At 37.9% G+C, this 19,152-nt stretch overlaps 2 protein-coding genes across 2 annotated transcripts in view; one reads left to right on the forward strand and one right to left on the reverse strand.

Annotated features, from left to right (window-relative positions):
• Positions 1-5,724, reverse strand: part of COL10A1 (collagen type X alpha 1 chain) — a 6,176-nt gene extending 452 nt beyond the window's left edge. The window contains exons 1-2 of the mRNA XM_007454988.1: positions 5,571-5,724; positions 8-1,475 (exon numbers count right to left, since the gene is read on the reverse strand). Of these exons, the coding sequence (XP_007455050.1) occupies positions 8-1,475; positions 5,571-5,724 (1,622 nt within the window). The remainder of the gene's footprint in view (positions 1-7; positions 1,476-5,570) is intronic.
• Positions 1-19,152, forward strand: part of NT5DC1 (5'-nucleotidase domain containing 1) — a 119,422-nt gene that overhangs the window by 20,214 nt on the left and 80,056 nt on the right. The gene's annotated exons all lie outside the window — the stretch shown is intronic.

Here is a 19,152-nt window from a genome sequence, read left to right on the forward strand (position 1 = left end):
CATTCCTGTTACTCCCTGGTTGGCACTAACAAAAGGCCTCTGGCCTGCCTTCACAAAGCCCTCTGGCAGGACTGCTTGGCCTGGGGGGCCTGGGGGGCCTGGGGGCCCCGGGCGCCCTGGGAGGCCAGGCTCTCCAGCGTGCCCTCTTGGACCTGGTGGCCCAGTAGGTCCATTGAGACCTTTAGTTGCTATGCCAGCTGGACCAGGAGGACCCGGGGTTCCTGGATCCCCTTTGGATCCAGGGAATCCTGGAATGCCTGGTGGCCCGATGGGACCTCTAGTACCTGGCGTTCCAGGGGCACCTCTTGGCCCAGCCTTACCATTGTGCCCAGGCACTCCCTTAGCTCCTGCTGGGCCCTCAGGGCCTGGGAGGCCAGGACGTCCTCTAATTCCAGGGTCACCTTTTGGGCCCGGCAACCCTGGGTTACCCTTGGGACCACTGAAACCCGGTTCTCCTGGGTACCCTGGTTTTCCATCTAACCCAGAGGAGCCCCTTTCTCCCTTAGCCCCAGGGTATCCTGCAGGCCCGACTGGCCCCATCTCACCTTTAGGGCCTGGGATCCCGTGGTTGCCTGGAATGCCTTTTGGTCCTTGGGGTCCCATATTCCCAGGGGGTCCAGTCAGACCTGGTTCCCCGGGGTGACCTGCTGGGCCTTGTTCCCCTTTGGCACCCGGACCCCCTGGAAGGCCTACAGGTCCTCTATGTCCTTTCAGGCCTGGCAAGCCTGGTTTCCCAAAGCCAGGAGCCCCTGGGGGCCCAGCTATTCCTGGAGCCCCAGGGTGACCTTTTGTCCCTGGAACCCCTGGCTGGCCTGGGGCTCCAGGGGCTCCTGGCTTTCCAGTACCTTCTGGTCCTTGTTCCCCAGGAGGACCTTGGGGGCCTGGTGGGCCAGTTGGCCCCCTTTCACCTGGAAAGCCCCGATCACCTTTGATACCTGGCTGGCCTGGAAACCCATTTTCACCGCTTTTCCCCACTCCAGGGGGGCCAGGTGGTCCCATGGGACCCTGAGGACCTGGGAGGCCCCTGTCACCAGGGCGGCCAGGAGCACCATATCCCGTTTCCCCTTTCTGTCCATTCATACCAGGGACTCCTGGTGCACCCTTTTCTCCAGGAAAGCCCCTGGGTCCCGGGGCTCCTGGAGGTCCCTGTGGCCCAGGTTTTCCTGAAACAGAAATTCCAGCTGGGCCGGGGATTCCAGGTGGCCCTGGCGGGCCCCGTAGTCCTGGTAAACCAGCTGGTCCAATATCTCCCTTTGGTCCATATGGTCCTCTCTCCCCTGGTTTTCCTGGGAGTCCTGGCAAACCTGGCTTCCCAGTGGCTGATGGTCCCGGCGGTCCTGGCAACCCTGGCTCTCCTTGGGGTCCAGGACTTCCATAGCCTGGTTTTCCTGGTGGTCCAGATGGACCTGGGTGCCCTCGAGGTCCAGCAGGGCCTGGTGGACCAGGAATACCTTCCTCTCCTCTTACTGATATACCTACAAAACATGCCCAGTACACATACCGGGTCCGGGTGGGGGGTGGTTAGTAATGCTAAGGAATCATTGCTTCTCAAAATATAAATGAGGACAGGACATTGCAGTGTCAGTCAGACCATTTTGGCAGACTGGTCTTAAATGGTTTGACAGTACATTTTATATTATTTTAAAAAACACTGCTAGAGAAGATGATTTCACAAGATCATGGCTACCATAGTACTTTCATTGCATCCTAATGATCCATGAAAATAAGCTGGGATTGAAGAATTCATTTAGAATAAGAGTGCATTGGAGGGAAATTTATCACATTTATTTTAGGAAAATCATCTACCTAGAAAGGAAGGGGGGAAAAAAGGCATTTGACAGATAAAGAAGAAAAAGGCAAGTACAGAATAAATGGGAACAAGTTTAAGAGCTATAACAACTTTCCCTCAAAAAAGCTATCCTATAAGATAGGGGAGAAATGCAGTCTGTTTTAATTTACGTCTGCCATGACCCTGCTGAAAGTTTAGATTTAGAATGACTTTTTTTTTTACCTCAGTACTTATTGTGAGCTCGTACATTCTCTGTTATTGACTTAACATTGAAACAAGGAATTAGAGAATTAATGGGCAAGATACATAGTGTTAAAGTGCTTATATAAAGTGTTCTTTGATTAATGCAAATATTGTTGATTTCATAGATCTGTGGGTTCATTTGAGCTAAGTACTTATACTGATATAATAAATTTAAACTAAAAAATTACTTATTCAGTGCCTGTGATGTGAAGCATGCTATTGAGCGACAAGTATAGGAAAAGCGCAAAACACCTCCTATAAGAGCTTTAATCACAAAGAGGATAAAACAGGTGTCCATCTGATAAGTGCTTTAAGAGGTGTCCAGGGTTTTAGTTTTCATCAGGTGGGATGTAACAGACATTGCTGGCATTAGGATATACCATTACAGAAGCATTCCTATGTCAAAGAATCTTTAGGCAGCATTATCATAAGCCTTTAGATAAAATAGTCTTTTTTTTCCTCAGAGAAGTTCTTTGATAGCTAGCAAAGATGGTAATGAAATTGCTTATGTTTCTAAATATCTACTTGCAGGATTTATATTAAAATTAATTTTCTGTTTAATAAATTTTCAGAAATATAGGTAGAATGCCTGGTATACTATTTAGATTACGCTGTCAGAAAATAGTTCATAGTAATGATAGTTTTAGTAGATGTCACCGAACTCAGATAGTTTGGTCAAAACCCTGAAAATGACTTACAGCTGTGACTTTTGAGCTACATCTCTTTTGTACAGAAAGTATTAATATGCTTAAACTTCATTTAAGTAAATCTTTAATGGCTTTAAATATCAAAATGAAGACGAAAATGGAATTAATATTAAATGAATTGAATTGTAAATTGCCTTTGAAAATGTATTTTCATGGGTATAGTTTCTTTTAACTATTAGTTGTTGGCACATTTAAAATCTTTCATATTAATTAACTGGCATGTAAGAAGTAGTCAGCCAACAGTAGTTGAGAATATTATACTCTTGGGTAGAGGTGTTCCTGATATTTGAAAGACATTTGATAACAAATGAAACAAAATACAGAGCAGAATCATTAAAACAGATATACTGAAATAGGAAATTCATTTGGGTATCTTTATATTTTGTACTAACTAGAAGTTATATTTCATTTTGCAAACAAATGTGTGGAGTTTTATTTACTCATAGATTTTAAGAAAATGACATCAGGAAAAAGACTATGAAAAAATTAATTTATGGAAGAGATTTCCATGTATTTACACATGTATTGTTGGTTGACTTTAGTGTACATATATGATACGTCTGTATGTATAAATGAGCATTGATACCTTGCAAATAGGATAAATGAATAAGTAAAGGATTTCTTTTAATGATTTGGAATAAAATAGGACATTTTAAAAAATGCAAACCATATTAAATTGGGGTTTGCTTCAGAATCTTATAAAGATCATGTCTGTACTAAAAATAATTGTCTTGGTCTGGTTGGAAATCTGTTCAACTGTTAAAGTAGAGGGGAAAAGCAAGCAAGTCTTACTGAGAATGACTGCATTGAGCACCATCTGAGACTGGAACTCCCAAGACAGTGATCTCTGTCACTTAGAATGTTACCCTAATAGGTTCTCCACCTCTCCAGTACATGAAAGAATGTAATTTTTGTTGTATCCTTGAGGGACACAAGCCCTTGTTTGTAGCTTGATAGGGTGGCACCATCCTCAAAGAATAACGATTACCCAGTAGAGAAGTTTCTTAAATGCCCACAAAGTGGTTGATTGTGTCAGAATGTAGCACTTGTGTGCCCACCAGTTGTGGAACCCTCTGCAGCATAATTTAGTGTGTTTTGGACTGAGTTCTCTTTTAACCTGTTTGAACAGATGTGCCTAGGAATTGCACAGGAGTTCTTTGTACATCTGTTATCAACTCAGTGTTTTGCTTGTGTAAATTGTGGGCTTTTGTCTTCGTTTGACTGCCAGTGGATAATAATGTTTTTGAGTTTCCACCTTGTATTGTCAAGTAGACTAAAGTGGATTTAATAGTTAAAATACAGCTTCTAAACTTTTCATTTGTTAACAAGATATATATTTTCATTTTTTCTACAAAAAAACAAAATGATGCTGTACATTATGGTGAAAAGATAGAAAATATTTTAACCTTCTAAAAGTGGTGGTGCATTTTATTTTAATTCACAACTGTTCCTTATGGTCTTGTAAGCTACAAAGAGTCTGAATTTGTGATCATAGAGTGTATGTTTGTCATAGCATTTCAAATTTCATTTGTTGCTTCGAGTACAGTATCATGTTTTCTTATTTTTTATTCTTTTTTCCTAACTTTTTTCTTTCTTATGTTTTATTTGTATTTTGAGACATTCAAGAGAATCTGTTGAGTACTTGTGCATTTGTTTTTGATCATTAAGCTACCTTTCAAGAAACATTTAAAATTTCATCTTTCTTTTTTAAAAAGACAATCCTATACATTGAATTTGCTAGTTACAGTATAAAATACGTAAGCATAATGAAAAAATGCTATGGAAAAGAAATTTGAATCCTACAATCACTTCATATTACTCAGTGTAATTCTGTAGTATAACGGGCAGTTTGTGCCAGATAGCTATTAAATGGAATTAGTGAATATGAAACCTAATAGTTGCCCTTCTCTAAGGATCTGTTAGTACTTGACATACATTATATCAGTACTCTTCATAGTAGCCAAGAAAGCTGAGCAGGTGAAGGATAGATTCAAGAATAAAGTTAAAACTTGTCTAAGGCCACACCACCAGTACTGTAGTAGTAGTAAGAGGAGGAGGAAGAGAGCAGTAGAAATAGAAGTAATGGTAGTAGTATGAGAAGTGAAAGTAGTTGGAAGTAATAGCTAACGCTTGAGCACTTTACATATTAACTCATTTAAGTTTCAGAACAGCCCTTGAAAGAGGTGCTCCTTGTTTTACAAATGAGGGAACTAAAGCACAGAGAGGATAAATAACTTACTCAAGGTTGCATAGATAGCTTGAAGCAGTTAGGTCTGTGCACTTAACTACTAAACTTAACAAAAATGCATTTAAAAATTATGAGAATTGCTACTTCGTTTGCCTATTAAATTTCTTTGGAGAGCATCTCATTTTATTTGATAATTAAGACTCAATTTCGTATGTATTTGTAAGCTAGCAAAATGAATTTTAAAAGTAAATATGTGTAAGCATGTAGATGTATAAACCTGCTACTCTTTTTGTATATAATTGGCAATTATTTTTAGTTAAAACATCTTAAACATTAACTTGATTGGATTAATATATCTAGATTATGGGTAGTTATTTGTGCAAAAGCATCACTGAGGGAAAAAATTTCTATACCTAAAATTTCCTAATATTCTTCAGGTATATCTTTCTGCTATACTTGTGTGAAGGATATGAATGTTCTTGAATAGACCTACTTTTCCCATAAGTCCTTCTGGGCTAATTGAGGAGTTTGAAGATAAATTTAACACCAAATAAAATTTAAAACATTTTGTTAAAGAGATCATTAAGATTGTAGAAAACAAAAACCCACTAGTTAATAGAGCAAAACATATAGTTCGGTTTACCTTTACTCTTTATGGCATAAGGGATGAAGAACTGTGTCTTGGTGTTGGATGGTGGGCCTTTTATGCCTCTAGGTGTTTGGTATCGCTCAGTATAAAATACTCCATGGGCCAAGTTCAAGGATATTAGCAGCAAAAGGGCTATTTGTGGCAGCATGTTCTCAGATGGATTCTGAAAAACAATAATTTCATATAGCTTCATTATTGACCTGTTTCGTTTTTCTTATGTTTCACAGATGAATTCTTTAAATAGTTATCTACTTTTTTTAACCTTACCCTATATATTCTGAATATATTCCATAAATTAATGAGAGTTATAATTTTGTTAATTATACAAGTATATGTCTTAGTTGTTTTTGGAAACCACATTCAGGTAATCAAGTGAAAATAAAGTTATTTAAATAAAAGAAACACAGAAACTGTAATTGGATGTCTGTATTAAGTAATTCAAGATCTTTGATATAGACTGAAGTTACCAGTAGTCTCAAATACACTGAAATTCAGATTAGGACATGTTTTTACAAATATAGTTTAATTAGGACTATTTTTTATAGACTGATTCAAATTAAACTTTCTGAGTGCACTTTAGTGGAAAGCCATTTTTTTTAATCACAGAAAACAAATAATTAATTGAAGCTTGTTTCCAAATAAGCTAACATGGAAGTCCACCAGTCATAGACTTACCTGGATGCTGGAAGTTCCTGGAGTTGGTTTCTTACCAGCTCTCTGTGCCTTCCTCTGTGCCCAGGTGAGCTGTCCTGCAGTATTTATGCTGCTTTTCCCTTACTACATGAGGTTACCCAGAGTTTAAGCTCCTCCCCCTGCCCCAGAGGTGAAAAGCACAAATTATGGTGGAAAGTTCTATTGGGCAGGCATACAAGATCAGGTTGGGTTCTCTTTTTCCTTGTTTTCTTATTGAAAAATAAACGGTCTTAAATATATATTAATAGTTTTTAACCATGTACCATCTTTTTCTGTGATTTTATTTTAGAAGTTATTACTCAGATGTTTAGGTTAGTTCACAAGGGGATGATCCTATCCCCTTTATATTTTTAGAAAGCACATTCTTGTGTTAGTTGGTTGAAAATACTTGGTAGTATATAAAAGTAGTGGAAGAAGTCTTTTGGAGGGGAGTGTGGATTTAAGCCATCATCTAAATTTACTTCGGTTATTACACGAAGCCATTAATGTCTCCGTGAATGTTTCTAAGTTTTTATGAAAATAGTTTACTCCAATTCTTATTTTTAGGCTTGAGAGAAACACAATGGTGAAAATGTAGATATGCGGTCCTGTATTTCAGAATTTTAATATAAGTCCTCAGCCATTAATAAGAGAGATATTAAATGTTAGCATATAAATGTTTCAGTGTTTGCATACTATTTAAAATATTTTAGACAGAGGCAAGATATCCATGAATTTGATAGTAGAGTTAGCAATAATTACCCTGAAGAATTTATTTATTATTCTGAGTGTGTGACTTTTTTTTTATTGGAGTATAATTGCTTTACAATGTTGTGTTAGTTTCTGCTGTAGAGCAAAGTGAATCAGCTATATGTACACATATATCCCCTCCCTCTTGAGCCTCCCTTCCCCCCCACCCCGACCCCCATCCCACCCCTCTAGGTCATCACAGAGCACCAAGCTGAGTGGACTTGTAGACACGGGGTTGGGGGGGAAGGGGAGGGTGGGATTAATTGAGAGAGTAGCATTGACATATATACACTACCATGTGTAAAATAGCTAGCTAGTGGGAAGCTTCTGTATTGCACCCTGAAGGATTTAAATTCATTGTTTACAACACTATGCTGTGTTCAGTAAATGGCTTCAGATTTTATTGCTTAATTTTGGGTTTTACTTTAGAGTTGCAGTGGAGATTACAAAAACCCTTAACTTGATAATGTCATATCGTGTCCATTTAAATAAGGTTGCTGTATTCATTTCATAAGAAAAATAATCTTCAGACTTTGCTTTTGGCTTTTTAAAAGTATTATTGGTTTACCTTGCAATTTCGTTCAGGGATCTTGAATCAGCACAATTAGAAACGTTTTTTCCCGCAAAGACGAAAATAAATGTTATCATTGTAATTTTCAGTGGTTAGTATTCTCTTTAACAATGTTAGGAAACTCTTTAAATCAGTTTTCAGGATCCTAAGGAGTCTAATAACAGGAAGTTAAGAGGCCAAATTCTGATTCTTACTAAGTTTCATCATGTTGGAGCTAAATCACATCAACTGTACACATAAAGTAGGTGAGAAGGAAAATTCCATAATAGGTATAGATACGTCTTTTTAAAAAAATCTCTGCAGAATTAAAGTGGTATGGATTCAGGATTGATCAGTAATTGAAATAATTGAATGTTTGACCAGTAGGTGAAATAAGGGTTTGTTCTTTTTCTTCCCTTCCTCCTCCCCTGCATATAATTTTCTGTATATATTTTGAACTAAGCCTTGTATAGCACCTTGTAGAAATGTAAGTGGATAACTCATCTCACTGCCTTCCTTTCTTCTCTCACTTTTAAACCTTTTATTGGTTGCCATATTTAAAAATTTACAATGTCCTTTATGTCTCTGTATAATATTCACAGATATATATGAAATAGGGCTTTTATATCAGTTCAGATTTACAGAATTGGAAAGATTATATTTTCTAATCATTCTTTTTTTATTGAAGTATAGTTGATTTCCAGTGTTGTGTTAATTTCTGCTGTACAGCAAAGTGATTCAGTTATACACATATATACATTCTTTTTTAATATTCTTTTCCATTATGGTTTATCACAAGATAATGAATATGGTTCCCTGTGCTGTACAGTAGGAACTTGTTGTTTATCCATTCTGATCATTCTTTCATCATTGACAATGATCTATGCAATAGTTTTTGTAATTATACTATTACTCTACTACATCTGTAAGAGACCACAAAGATAAGTGAGAGAAGTGGCTGCCTTCCATCTACTATGGTTCATTTGGAAAAGATTTTGAAAAAGTAGGTGAGGTAACATTATGGATGCCCTTGAATACTAGGCTTGTAGAATTTGTTTTAAAAGTATTTATTAGAAGTGCATATTCTAGTATTTTTGCGTGTATATAGGGTGACACACGCATACACTTATTTGTAATTGAGACTGATACCCTGTTAGACATCATTCATGTGAAAGTTCAAAGATTAATTCTTGGCCCTTCATTCTGTGCACCTGTGTAGACCAAGTGTTCCTCTGTGGTTACTCTATTTCCAGAACATTTCACCTTAACCTCTCTAGGTGTCTGTTTTTTCTCAACACAATGAAAAGGTTGTATTAGGTTTCTAAACTCCTCCCAGCTTTAAAATTAGATTATTCTTGTGCTCGAGGTATTTTGCTGTTTCCTGTGGTGAGACAGTGGGCTTGGCTCCATTTAGTAATTACTAGACAAAATCCATACCAAGTGGTCATATGCCTTCTTTTGGGGGTATGTAAATATATGTGGGTATTTGTCATTCTATATTCCCATTTAACATTGGAAAATGTGGTGTCTTTGTTGAATAAGCCTTGGATGCTCAACCCTTTTTGCAAATAGTGTACTTATTCCAGCACAAGGAATCTGACTACTGTTTGCTTTGTTAGTCACATAAGAAACACTGTCTTGTCCAAAACAGATTGTAGAATCAGAATATTTGCTAGCCTCACCCCACCCAATTGTGTATTTAAAACTATTTTTATTCTAAGAGTTTACTTGTAGCTGTTGGAAGTGACTAGTCTGTGGCTTTATGATGAAAACCTGTTCTACTTAAAAAACAGAAAGTCATGCTCTTTAAGCTCAGTAACCTAAGTGATTTTTTAATATCAAATATCAGTGTTTTTTGCACATCTAGCATTTAGCTGCTATTAAGCTCACATGTTCATTTTCACTTCCCAGGGTATCATTAATTCACCAGATATTTCTTGAGTACCTTCTACATGTCAGGCATGGAGATAAAAAACTGGACGAATGATGTACAGCCGCCCCCCCCCCTTACAGTGTTTAAACAGTGGTTCTCAACCTTCTTTCCACAGTCCTGGGGTACATGACACATTCTGTCTTTGGGGTTCATTAAGATCATGGTGGTTCAGAGACGATATTTAGAAAAAGCTTCTCAGGTGATCATGAGGGACTTCTAAGTTGGAATGCCTTAGTCTGCTATCAGTGTTCTATTACCAGGTTGTTAATATTAGATACATAATTTGTGTTGTTTTTGTTCATATGGTTTTTAACTTTACTATAGAAAAATTTAGTCTTATCCGTAGAAGTAGAGAGAATGGTTACAGTGAATGCCCTTGTGCCCACTACCCAACTGACACTAATCTCGTCACTGTCACTCATTCCTTCTTCCATTCATCACCCCCCATATTTTTAAATCCCATATATTGTACCAATTCACCTGTGAGATTTCAGTATATTTCTCCAGAAGACAAGTTCTTTTTCTTTAAAATAGTATCTACATCAGACATAAAAAATTAGTTATTTCTTAATTTTATCAGATGCTTTAGTTCACTTCAGATTTCCCCAGTTACATGTGTACACACACACACGTAAGTGTATATACACACACGTATATACACACACATATATACATATGTATACTCACAAACATATGTAGAGATACACAAGCACATGTGTAGCATACATACATATTCATACTTTTTTACTGATTGTTTATTGTTTGTTCAACTTAAATTCATGAATTTCCCCTAATTGATATGTCCCTGTTAATGTAGGTTTCTTATCCATGTCTCTTTTCTCCCTTTACAGCTTATTTGTTGAGAAACTAGGTCATCTTTCCTGTACAGTTTCCTACAATGTGAATTTTGTTGTCACTTAACATGCTTCTCTGTATCCTGTTTTTCCTGTAAATTGGTAGTTAGATCTAGAGGTTTAATCTGATTCAGGCTTGAGACACACACACACAAATACTTTTTGGCCAAGAATACTTTATAGACAGTGGTGTGGTGTATTTCAATCAGGAGACCTTTTATTGCTGGTTGTTTCTCTTTGTGATATGACTAGGAATGATCATTACCTGGGTAACCTAATTCTACCATTGCTCCTTTGCTTATTAGCTAGAATACTTCTGTAAAGAAAAATACTCCAACTATTTGGTTACCCTGAAGTACAGTTTGTATAGAAAGAGCAGGATAGATGCCTTTACCAGCGTATAAAACAATAAGCATATTTCCTAGCATTCTCCAGAGGTGGCACAGTGAGATGTTTGAGAATCATTCTAAACTCATGGATTTAAATGTATTTTATGTTTTTCAGTCCATGGCAGTTGTTATTCTTATTATTGCTCAGATTTTTCCTCCATCTTTGGTCAGCAGGAGCCTCTTGATCTTGGCTTCTGAATCCTTTTGGTATGATCGAGGAGTCTTTTATAGCTTCTTTCCTTCCGATATTTTGTACTTGCCCTGACCCAGAACTGTAATTGGGGAGTCTTGGTTCCTTTTGTGGGAAATAGAAGTTGGAGACCACAATCTGGGTGCCTGGGTCCTAAGCGTGTGCATTGTTCCTGGTTTGATGATTGTTTCTGGGCTTTTTCAGTGGAGAGAGGTAGGGGATTCATTCATGTAATGTTAATTAAATACAAGACATCATAACTTCATACTAATACATCTAATTCAGATTGAGGACCACAGGGTGTTTTCTTAGTGACCTGCAACCTGTATCTCTAGCTCCTTGGTACTACACTTAAAATCTCATTCTCATGACAGTAATGTAGTTATTTATTTGCTTTTTATTTCTTAACACTCTGACTTCTTAGAATGACAATACCAACATTCACACCACAGTATTGAAAAAGGTTTAGGATTATTTTTTAATTCTTTTGGTATTTCCACGGTAGCTGTATAGTCAAATCACTGTGCCTTACGGTCCCTTGAAATGGCTCATTTCAATGTAGTAATGGTACCCAGTCAATTCACTGTTGGGTTTGTTTTGTTTTGCTTTCAATTTTTAGGAATGCTCTTTTTAAATTTAATTTTGTTTGATAATTTCCTAAAGTTCCTGCAGTGTGCTGATACATGTTTCTTGGGGATTAGGGAGGTCTGTAGATGCTCCCACCATGGCCAATTGGTGTAGATACTCCCACCATGGCCAATTGCGAGCTACAAGGGTAAAGACAACCAGCTCACAAAACACCTGAACCTTTACCAAGAGCCAGTACAAGCCAGCTCCAACATGCATTACATATTTCCTAAGCCAAATTTACAAAACAAGGAATATTCAGAGAAATCTGGTCTCCATTACTGACCTATTACCCACCCTGTGTTTCACCTTCCTTCTGTAAGTAAGCTTTTTTTTAAAAAAAAGTTTTTGGTTTATCTTTCAGTTGTTTTTAAAAATAAGTACTCAAGCTTCCCTGGTGGCACAGTGGTTGAGAGTCCGCCTGCTGATGCAGGGGACATGGGTTCGTGCCCCGGTCCGGGAAGATCCCACATGCTGCGGAGCGGCTGGGCCCATGAGCCGTGGCCGCTGAGCCTGCGTGTCTGGAGCCTGTGCTCCGCAGCGGGAGAGGCCACAGCAGTGAGAGGCCCGCGTACCACAAAAAATAAATAAATAAAAATAAGTACTCATTCATATCCCCTTCCAATTTCTTTGATAAGTCACATCCTAATATATATACTTTATTTAACCTCTTTTTATGTAGCAGTTTATCTTGAAGATCATTGACTAACGTTACAGAAAGATGGTCCACCTTCCTTTCTACAGCTGTGTAGTACTCTATTATATGAATGTACTGTAGTGTTTTCAATCATTTCCCTATTGATGGGCATCTGTGTTATTTCCTCTTTTTTGCTAATGCAATTACTTCTACTTTGTGTGTGTATATGTATAGACACACACACGCACATACACATATATATATTTGCCTGAATCTTTGGGAGAGATTCTTGGAACTGGGATTCATGAGTCAAAAGGTAAATACATATATGATTTTGTTACATATTATTAGATCCCCCTCCATAGGTGTTGAATCATTTTGCATTTCTACCAGCACTGTGTGAGAGTACCTGTCCCTGCAGCCTTGCCAACAGGATGTGTTGTTTAGATTTTGTTGTATTTTCAGATTTTTGCTCATTTTTGTTGAACATTTAGATTTTTGCTCATTTTAGAAGTGAAAATTGGAATCTTGGTCTACTTGTAATTTTCATTCCTCTTACTAAGCGTGTGGTTGAGCATCTTTTCATATAGTTAAGACTTTATTTCTAGCCCACTTCTCCTAGAAGTGTTCTGTATCCTATAAACAGACCTCTTTTTTATAATATAGTTTGCATATGTTTTTCCCAGTTTGTCATTTGTCTTTTTAGTTTACCCATGAGGGTTTTTTTAACATTTAAAATTTTCTCTTAAGGTACATAAACTATTGATTCAGAATGTTATTGTTCTTTCAGACTCAGAGCTCTAAGGAACATTAAAAGGTTATATCTGGATCAATCATTTCATTCTTCAGAGGAGGAAACTAGTTCCTCTGTTATGAATGTCTCATTCCCTAATGTTTAATTGAGTTAAATTTATGAAGTAAAGACCTTTTGGGGAGGGAGCCCATTGAGGGAAAACTCCACAGACTAAGCTGATGTGTTCATCTCCTTACCCTAGCAGGATACTGACTTTCCTGTGCCAGTCATCCTTCAGTCTTTAACAGCGGAAATGAGGAAGGTGCCCAGAAATTTAGTTAGGGCACTTGTAGGCCCACAGCTTCCACCACCACCTAGCTGCACCTCATTCCTCTTGAAAAGGTTTTAAAAGAACATTCATAGGTGCTATTACAGAACCCAAGAGCTAAAAATGATCTATTTGTGTAAATAACCTAATGTGGTTTAGTGGTTAGATACCTGCTGAGGGCTTGAAAGGAGAAATTCATGCAAAAAACAGGTGTTGATGAAAACCCCTGAAACTTCAGGCCAGTCAAGAAAAACAGTCATTTAGAAAGTTCGAACAAGGGCTTTATATTCTATTTTCTGTTGCACAATAAATTGCCACATAAAGAATTCATAGTTTTGTGCTTCAGGTGCTTAATGACATCACCGTCTTTCCATAGTAACCTGCCAAGTTAAAAATATAGAGCTTCTTGGGCTTCCCTGGTGGCACAGTGGTTGAGAGTCTGCCTGCCGATGCAGGGGACATGGGTTTGTGCCCCGGTCCGGGAAGATCCCACATGCCGCGGAGCGGCTGGGCCCGTGAGCCATGGCCGCTGAGCCTGCGCGTCCGGAGCCTGTGCTCCGCAACGGGAGAGGCCACGACAGTGAGAGGCCCGCGTACCGCAAAAAAAAAAAAAAAAGAATAAAAAAAAGAGAGAGAGCTTCTTGGCTCTTTGACCTAAGGACTTCAAGGATCTTGGCCATCCAGCAGAGTCTCGGCCGTTCAAACATTCCTACCTTATTAACAAGTTCAGCTTTTCATGTGCAGTCTGCTAAGTTGGAAGGAGAAATTAGAGAATTAATGTATTAATTGGAGTAGTCATGGGGTAATGCTTTTTATTTAAATCTCTTTGCCCCCCTGCTTATTATAATACGTAGAACAACTCCACGATCACTACCTACCTAGAGGGTATGAAGCACAGTTTCTGTGGTTGGCAACCAGACCACCAAGAAACCTTCCTTCAAGACTGATGCCCTGTAGCTGTGTAACTTACTCATATTAACAATTAAAATACATCCTGGTGTTTTTAGTTTAAGTAATGCAGGAGTCGTGGATTCTGGCGTGAAACCGTCTTTCAAATCATCAATGGTGTCCCCTTATCACACTTTTAAATTGTTCCTGAATATAATTCAAGGACTGTTGGTTATTTACCACTGAAACTCCTCTCTGTACAGGTAGTGCCTAGTATAAAGCATGGACCTTGTAAATATTTGCTGGATGAATGAATGAAGAGCTTTAGGAGACCAGGTTTCAATATTTATTGAGTGTGGGCATTTTGCCTCACACTTGTGGGCACTCAGGGGTGGATCCTTTTGCGCAGTGTTGGTTTGAATTGGGGTATTTTCAGTCTGTGTCTTACCTTAAAATAATTCGGAATTCTTGGAGAAGTCACAGCATCAACAACTGCTTCCAAAGCCATTTCACAGAAGAGACTGTGGTTCCTGTTCTAATGACTATGTACCTTCCAGTGTCCTATTGGTAATCGAGTTAGAATTTCAGAGTAAGATTTTCCAAAGACAGTGTTTCTTAAGGTAGCCATGGTTGGAGGTGTAGAGTTAAGTGGATAGGTCAGGAGAGGGGCTGAATGAAGAGAGAAAGAAAAAGAAGAGGAGCCCATACTCTCGAGAATTTAAAGGGATTTCTTTAAATATCTCAGAAACTCGAACTGTACAGTTTTAGAGTAACGAATAACTTTTTAGACAAGCCTGTGCTTAATTTTCCAAATTTCTTCATCCATCCATACCTCATTTACTTGTTGATATATCAGTTCATTCAAATCCTCAATGTATTAAACACATATGCCAGGAAATTCAAATGGGCTCATAGACTACTGACAGCATTTATTAATTCTTTCCCTGCCCAAACTACCTGTTAGCATCTTCTCTCCTGAATGGAAATATGTGACCTTTAAAGGGAAAATTAAGTTATTATTTGGAAGGTGGGCACTGGATAGATATTTTAGAACATTATAGTTTATAAGATGAAAAATTTGAGAATCACATTCAGTATCACAAAAAAATGAATATTTGAGCTGCAAGAAATGCTAATCTTAGTAAGTACCAGAAACTGATATTTAAGTTTTGTCTGAAGCGGACATAAACTCATTTTTTATGACTCTAATTAAGTCCTCTGGGTAGCAGTAACATACACACATGCATGCACACACACACCTGTATTTAGCAAAGGTATGTTTGAGCAGAATTCACTTTTTTCCATTAAAACCATAGGTAATGTATCACTCCATTATTTAATGAACAATGTAATATAATTTTGGTAATATAACTTATATTACCAAACATATTTTCCACAAGTTATACTTAATATTTACTGTAGCTTCATTATACTTTAATTCAGTTGAAAGATATTTTTTAGCTATGCTTCAGGCACTGCTTTAGCTCTACTCTCATCCCTGGTCATGTTTTTACAAATACTCTTATTTACTGCTCCTGAAATTTGTATGGAGGATCAAGTGTCTTTTAGAATTTTGAAATCTGTTAGAAAGTGTCCACCTGAATAGCTAACATATATTAAGCTTTTATCATGTGCTAGATACAGTTCTAAGAACTTTACATTATTTATCTCATTTACTCCTTGTAGCAGCCCCATGAAGTAGGTACTATTATGGTCCCCATCTTTAGACATGAAGAATTGAGGCCCAGAGAGGTTAAGCATCCTAGCCAAGATCACACAGTAGGTGATGGCAAAGTTATTATTGTCTATGGATATATTTCTTAAGGGTTTACAAGGGACCCAGTATAATTTTAAGTATAGCACTGTTTAATTCAGAACTACTGTGTTGGCTGTTCTTTGTCAAGAATTTGTATGACAGTGTAATCTCATTATGCTTGCTTTCCAGATCAGCTTCTCAAATTTAAGGAAACTGTTTTCATTCTTTGCCATTGAAAGAGCATGTTGTTTCAGTTCTAGAATTGGTTAGTTTAGAACTTGCTAATTAAAAAAGAAGCTAATTAAAAAGCAAATAGTGCTAATGTTAATATGTTTGCTTTTATCCTGAAGAAGTGTCTAATATGGTTATTTTTAGCCCATCATGGTCTTTTATAATGGTTGAAAGGCATGGTGGCATTACTAAAAAATTCTCAATGTTTTGGGAGATGTTTGAATTATTACTAATATTTTAATCCTAACAATGGATAAGCTGTAGTAAAAGTTGTGAGGGCTTTTTGTTCTGTAAAAAGAGATCCCTAAATGGGGAAACCTTAGTGTGGGATTCTCAACTTCAGAGAGTTTGATGGTTTTTAAAAGAAAAGGCAGAGAGGGCTTCCCTGGTGGCGCAGTGGTTGGCAGTCCGCCTGCCGATGCAGGGGACGCGGGTTCGTGCCCCGGTCCGGGAGGATCCCGCATGCCGTGGAGCGGCTGGGCCCGTGAGCCATGGCCGCTGAGCCTGCGCGTCCGGAGCCTGTGCTCCGCAATGGGAGAGGCCACGACAGTGAGAGGCCCGCGTACTGCAAAAAAAAAAGAAAGAAAGAAAAGGCAGAGAGCTTTTTATGAATTGACTTACTATTTGAATTCTCTTGTTGATATATCCTAGGTGACCGCTGACCTCCTTCTTCAAATGCTGTTATTTCTTTAGATTTAATATGCTCAGAATAACTCAACTCTGAGCTAAAGCTTAACCGAAGTCCTGTCTTTAGTTCACTCCTGCCCTTCAAATGGAAAAATTATGTTTGAGTTGTCAAATACAACATAAAGAACTCAAGTGTCATGTGATTGTATTGGTGCCAGGAACCTTAAAATACATTTTAAATTTAGTATTACCCTATTTTGAACTGGGACTAACATGCTCATCAAATAATCTTCTTTTCTTCAGATTTAGGTAAGTCCATTATTGTGTATATAGAAAGTTGTATTCCAGTATACAGTTTCATTGATATACCACCTCTTCTTAATTTTGAGTTCATAGCAGTTCCATTATTTGTGTTTAATATTTAGATATAATTTTTGAGTGGGGCTTGTGGAGTAGCATTAGAATCTATGCTTGGTTTTGCAAAGAGCACACTAATTTACATACTCTAATGGGATACGTTTAGAATTTCATTTTTTGATCTTCATATTTGTATAAAATATTTTATTTAGCCTGAGGTAAAAATGATGGGGAATTGCACTGGACTACAACTATGATGTTAAGAGAGTAAGAGTATATATTGGGATATTTTCTGTTTTGCCTCCAGTTCTACTTTTCGCTTGATTTCCCCATAAACCTTTCTTTCTCACATTGGTAAATTTAGTTTATAATTGCTTTTTAACTTTGCAACCAGTAGGATTTGTATATTGTAACCAAGAAAAGCTTTTGAAGATTGATTTAGTAAAAGGCATATTGATCATAGGTGACAGATAAAATAGTACAGTTACAAAAAATAGATGTATGCTTATGTAGCACAACTATAAAAAAATACAGGTATAATGAGAAAAGAATTATTTGGCAAAAATTCTGGTAGGAGAATTTAAGGGGGAAATGTTAAGAGTTTTGTGGCCTGTGGGAAACAACCAACCTTACGAAATACTGTATGTTTTTTGGTGGGGGGAAAAGTGCTCAGTCTGCTAGTAACAATTTGTGAGTGATTAACTTAAAGACTTAAAATTTTGTTGTCTGGTACAAATGTTGATTAAACTCATGTAGATTTTGGGTAATACAATTATTATGTTTTGGATAATACCATTTAAAAGCTGACTTCACAGTAATGTTGAGAAATAATGTATTTGAGAGCCATCTATACTTAATTTTACTCTCAGTACTGATACATCAAAATTCTTGTACATTTTAATGCATATTGTGGGCTACAATATAACAGTGTTGAACTGCTTTTAAAATGTACTTGCAATGTTGATAAATTTATCATCGTTTTTTAAAACATTGCATATGACAGTAAAGAGCCCATATGTCTTTTTAAATTTAACTTCATAGCACTTTAGGATCTGATTTTTCAACTGAAAAGTGCATATGTGGGTCACTTTAATGAGCTGTGGTTCTTTAGATATTTCTTGTCATGGGAGGAAAGTGAGAAATAAGAATTTAACTTTGTTTTTCTTAAGAGACATTATAAATATTGTCATCTTCTTCAAGGTAAGGGCCATTTGTATAAATGTTTTCTGTCTGTGAGATCCTAGTAAAGCCCTAGAGTTGGTCAGTCTCTCTTTTTTTTTTTTTTACAGTACGCGGGCCTCTCACTGCTGTGGCCTCTCCCGTTGCGGGGCACAGGCTCCAGACACACAGGCCCAGCGGCCATGGCTCACGGGCCCAGCCGCTCCGCGGCATGCGGGATCCTTCCGGGCCAGGGCACGAACCCCTGTCCCCCGCATCGGCAGGCGGACTCCCAACCACTGCGCCACCAGGGAAGCCCCGGTCAGTCTCTTTTTAAATAGCATTCCCTGATCAACACTCTAATTAGATCTGATTCAACTTTGTCGTCAGATTGGCCTTGAATTTGTTTTGTATCTTCTGTGTGTCATGTACTTCACTTTTCTCATTTGACCCACGGAACCTCATGTGACAGATATTATCACTCTTTCTTCCAACATACGGAAACTGAAGCCCAGCAGGTAAAGGACTTGCACGGGTTCAATAAGCCAGTAGGTGGCAGAGCAGAGAGTTTGGACGCCAGGTTCACATGCTCCATTGGCATTTTCCACAAGAGCATGCAATCATGTATTTTTAAATACTCCTCTTTTGTTTAATTTCCTCTGATGGTTACTTAAATCAATCAACTTATGCTAAGGTTGATTATAAGCTAGCTGAAATGCTAATGTAGCAGTTTTACATCATTTGGCTGCTGTACTGTCTCAGGGTAGAAGCAACTCTTTTGCTCTTCTGGCCACATTATGCCTGTCTCCCCTTTCTGCCTTACATCATTGCTTTCCACAGTTTTCAAGAACAAGGACCCCTTTTTTTTTCTTTTTTTTTTTTTTTGTAATACCCGG

The sequence above is a fragment of the Lipotes vexillifer genome, unplaced genomic scaffold (genome assembly GCF_000442215.2).
Source record: "Lipotes vexillifer unplaced genomic scaffold, Lipotes_vexillifer_v1.1 scaffold18, whole genome shotgun sequence".
NCBI lineage: Eukaryota > Metazoa > Chordata > Mammalia > Artiodactyla > Lipotidae > Lipotes > Lipotes vexillifer.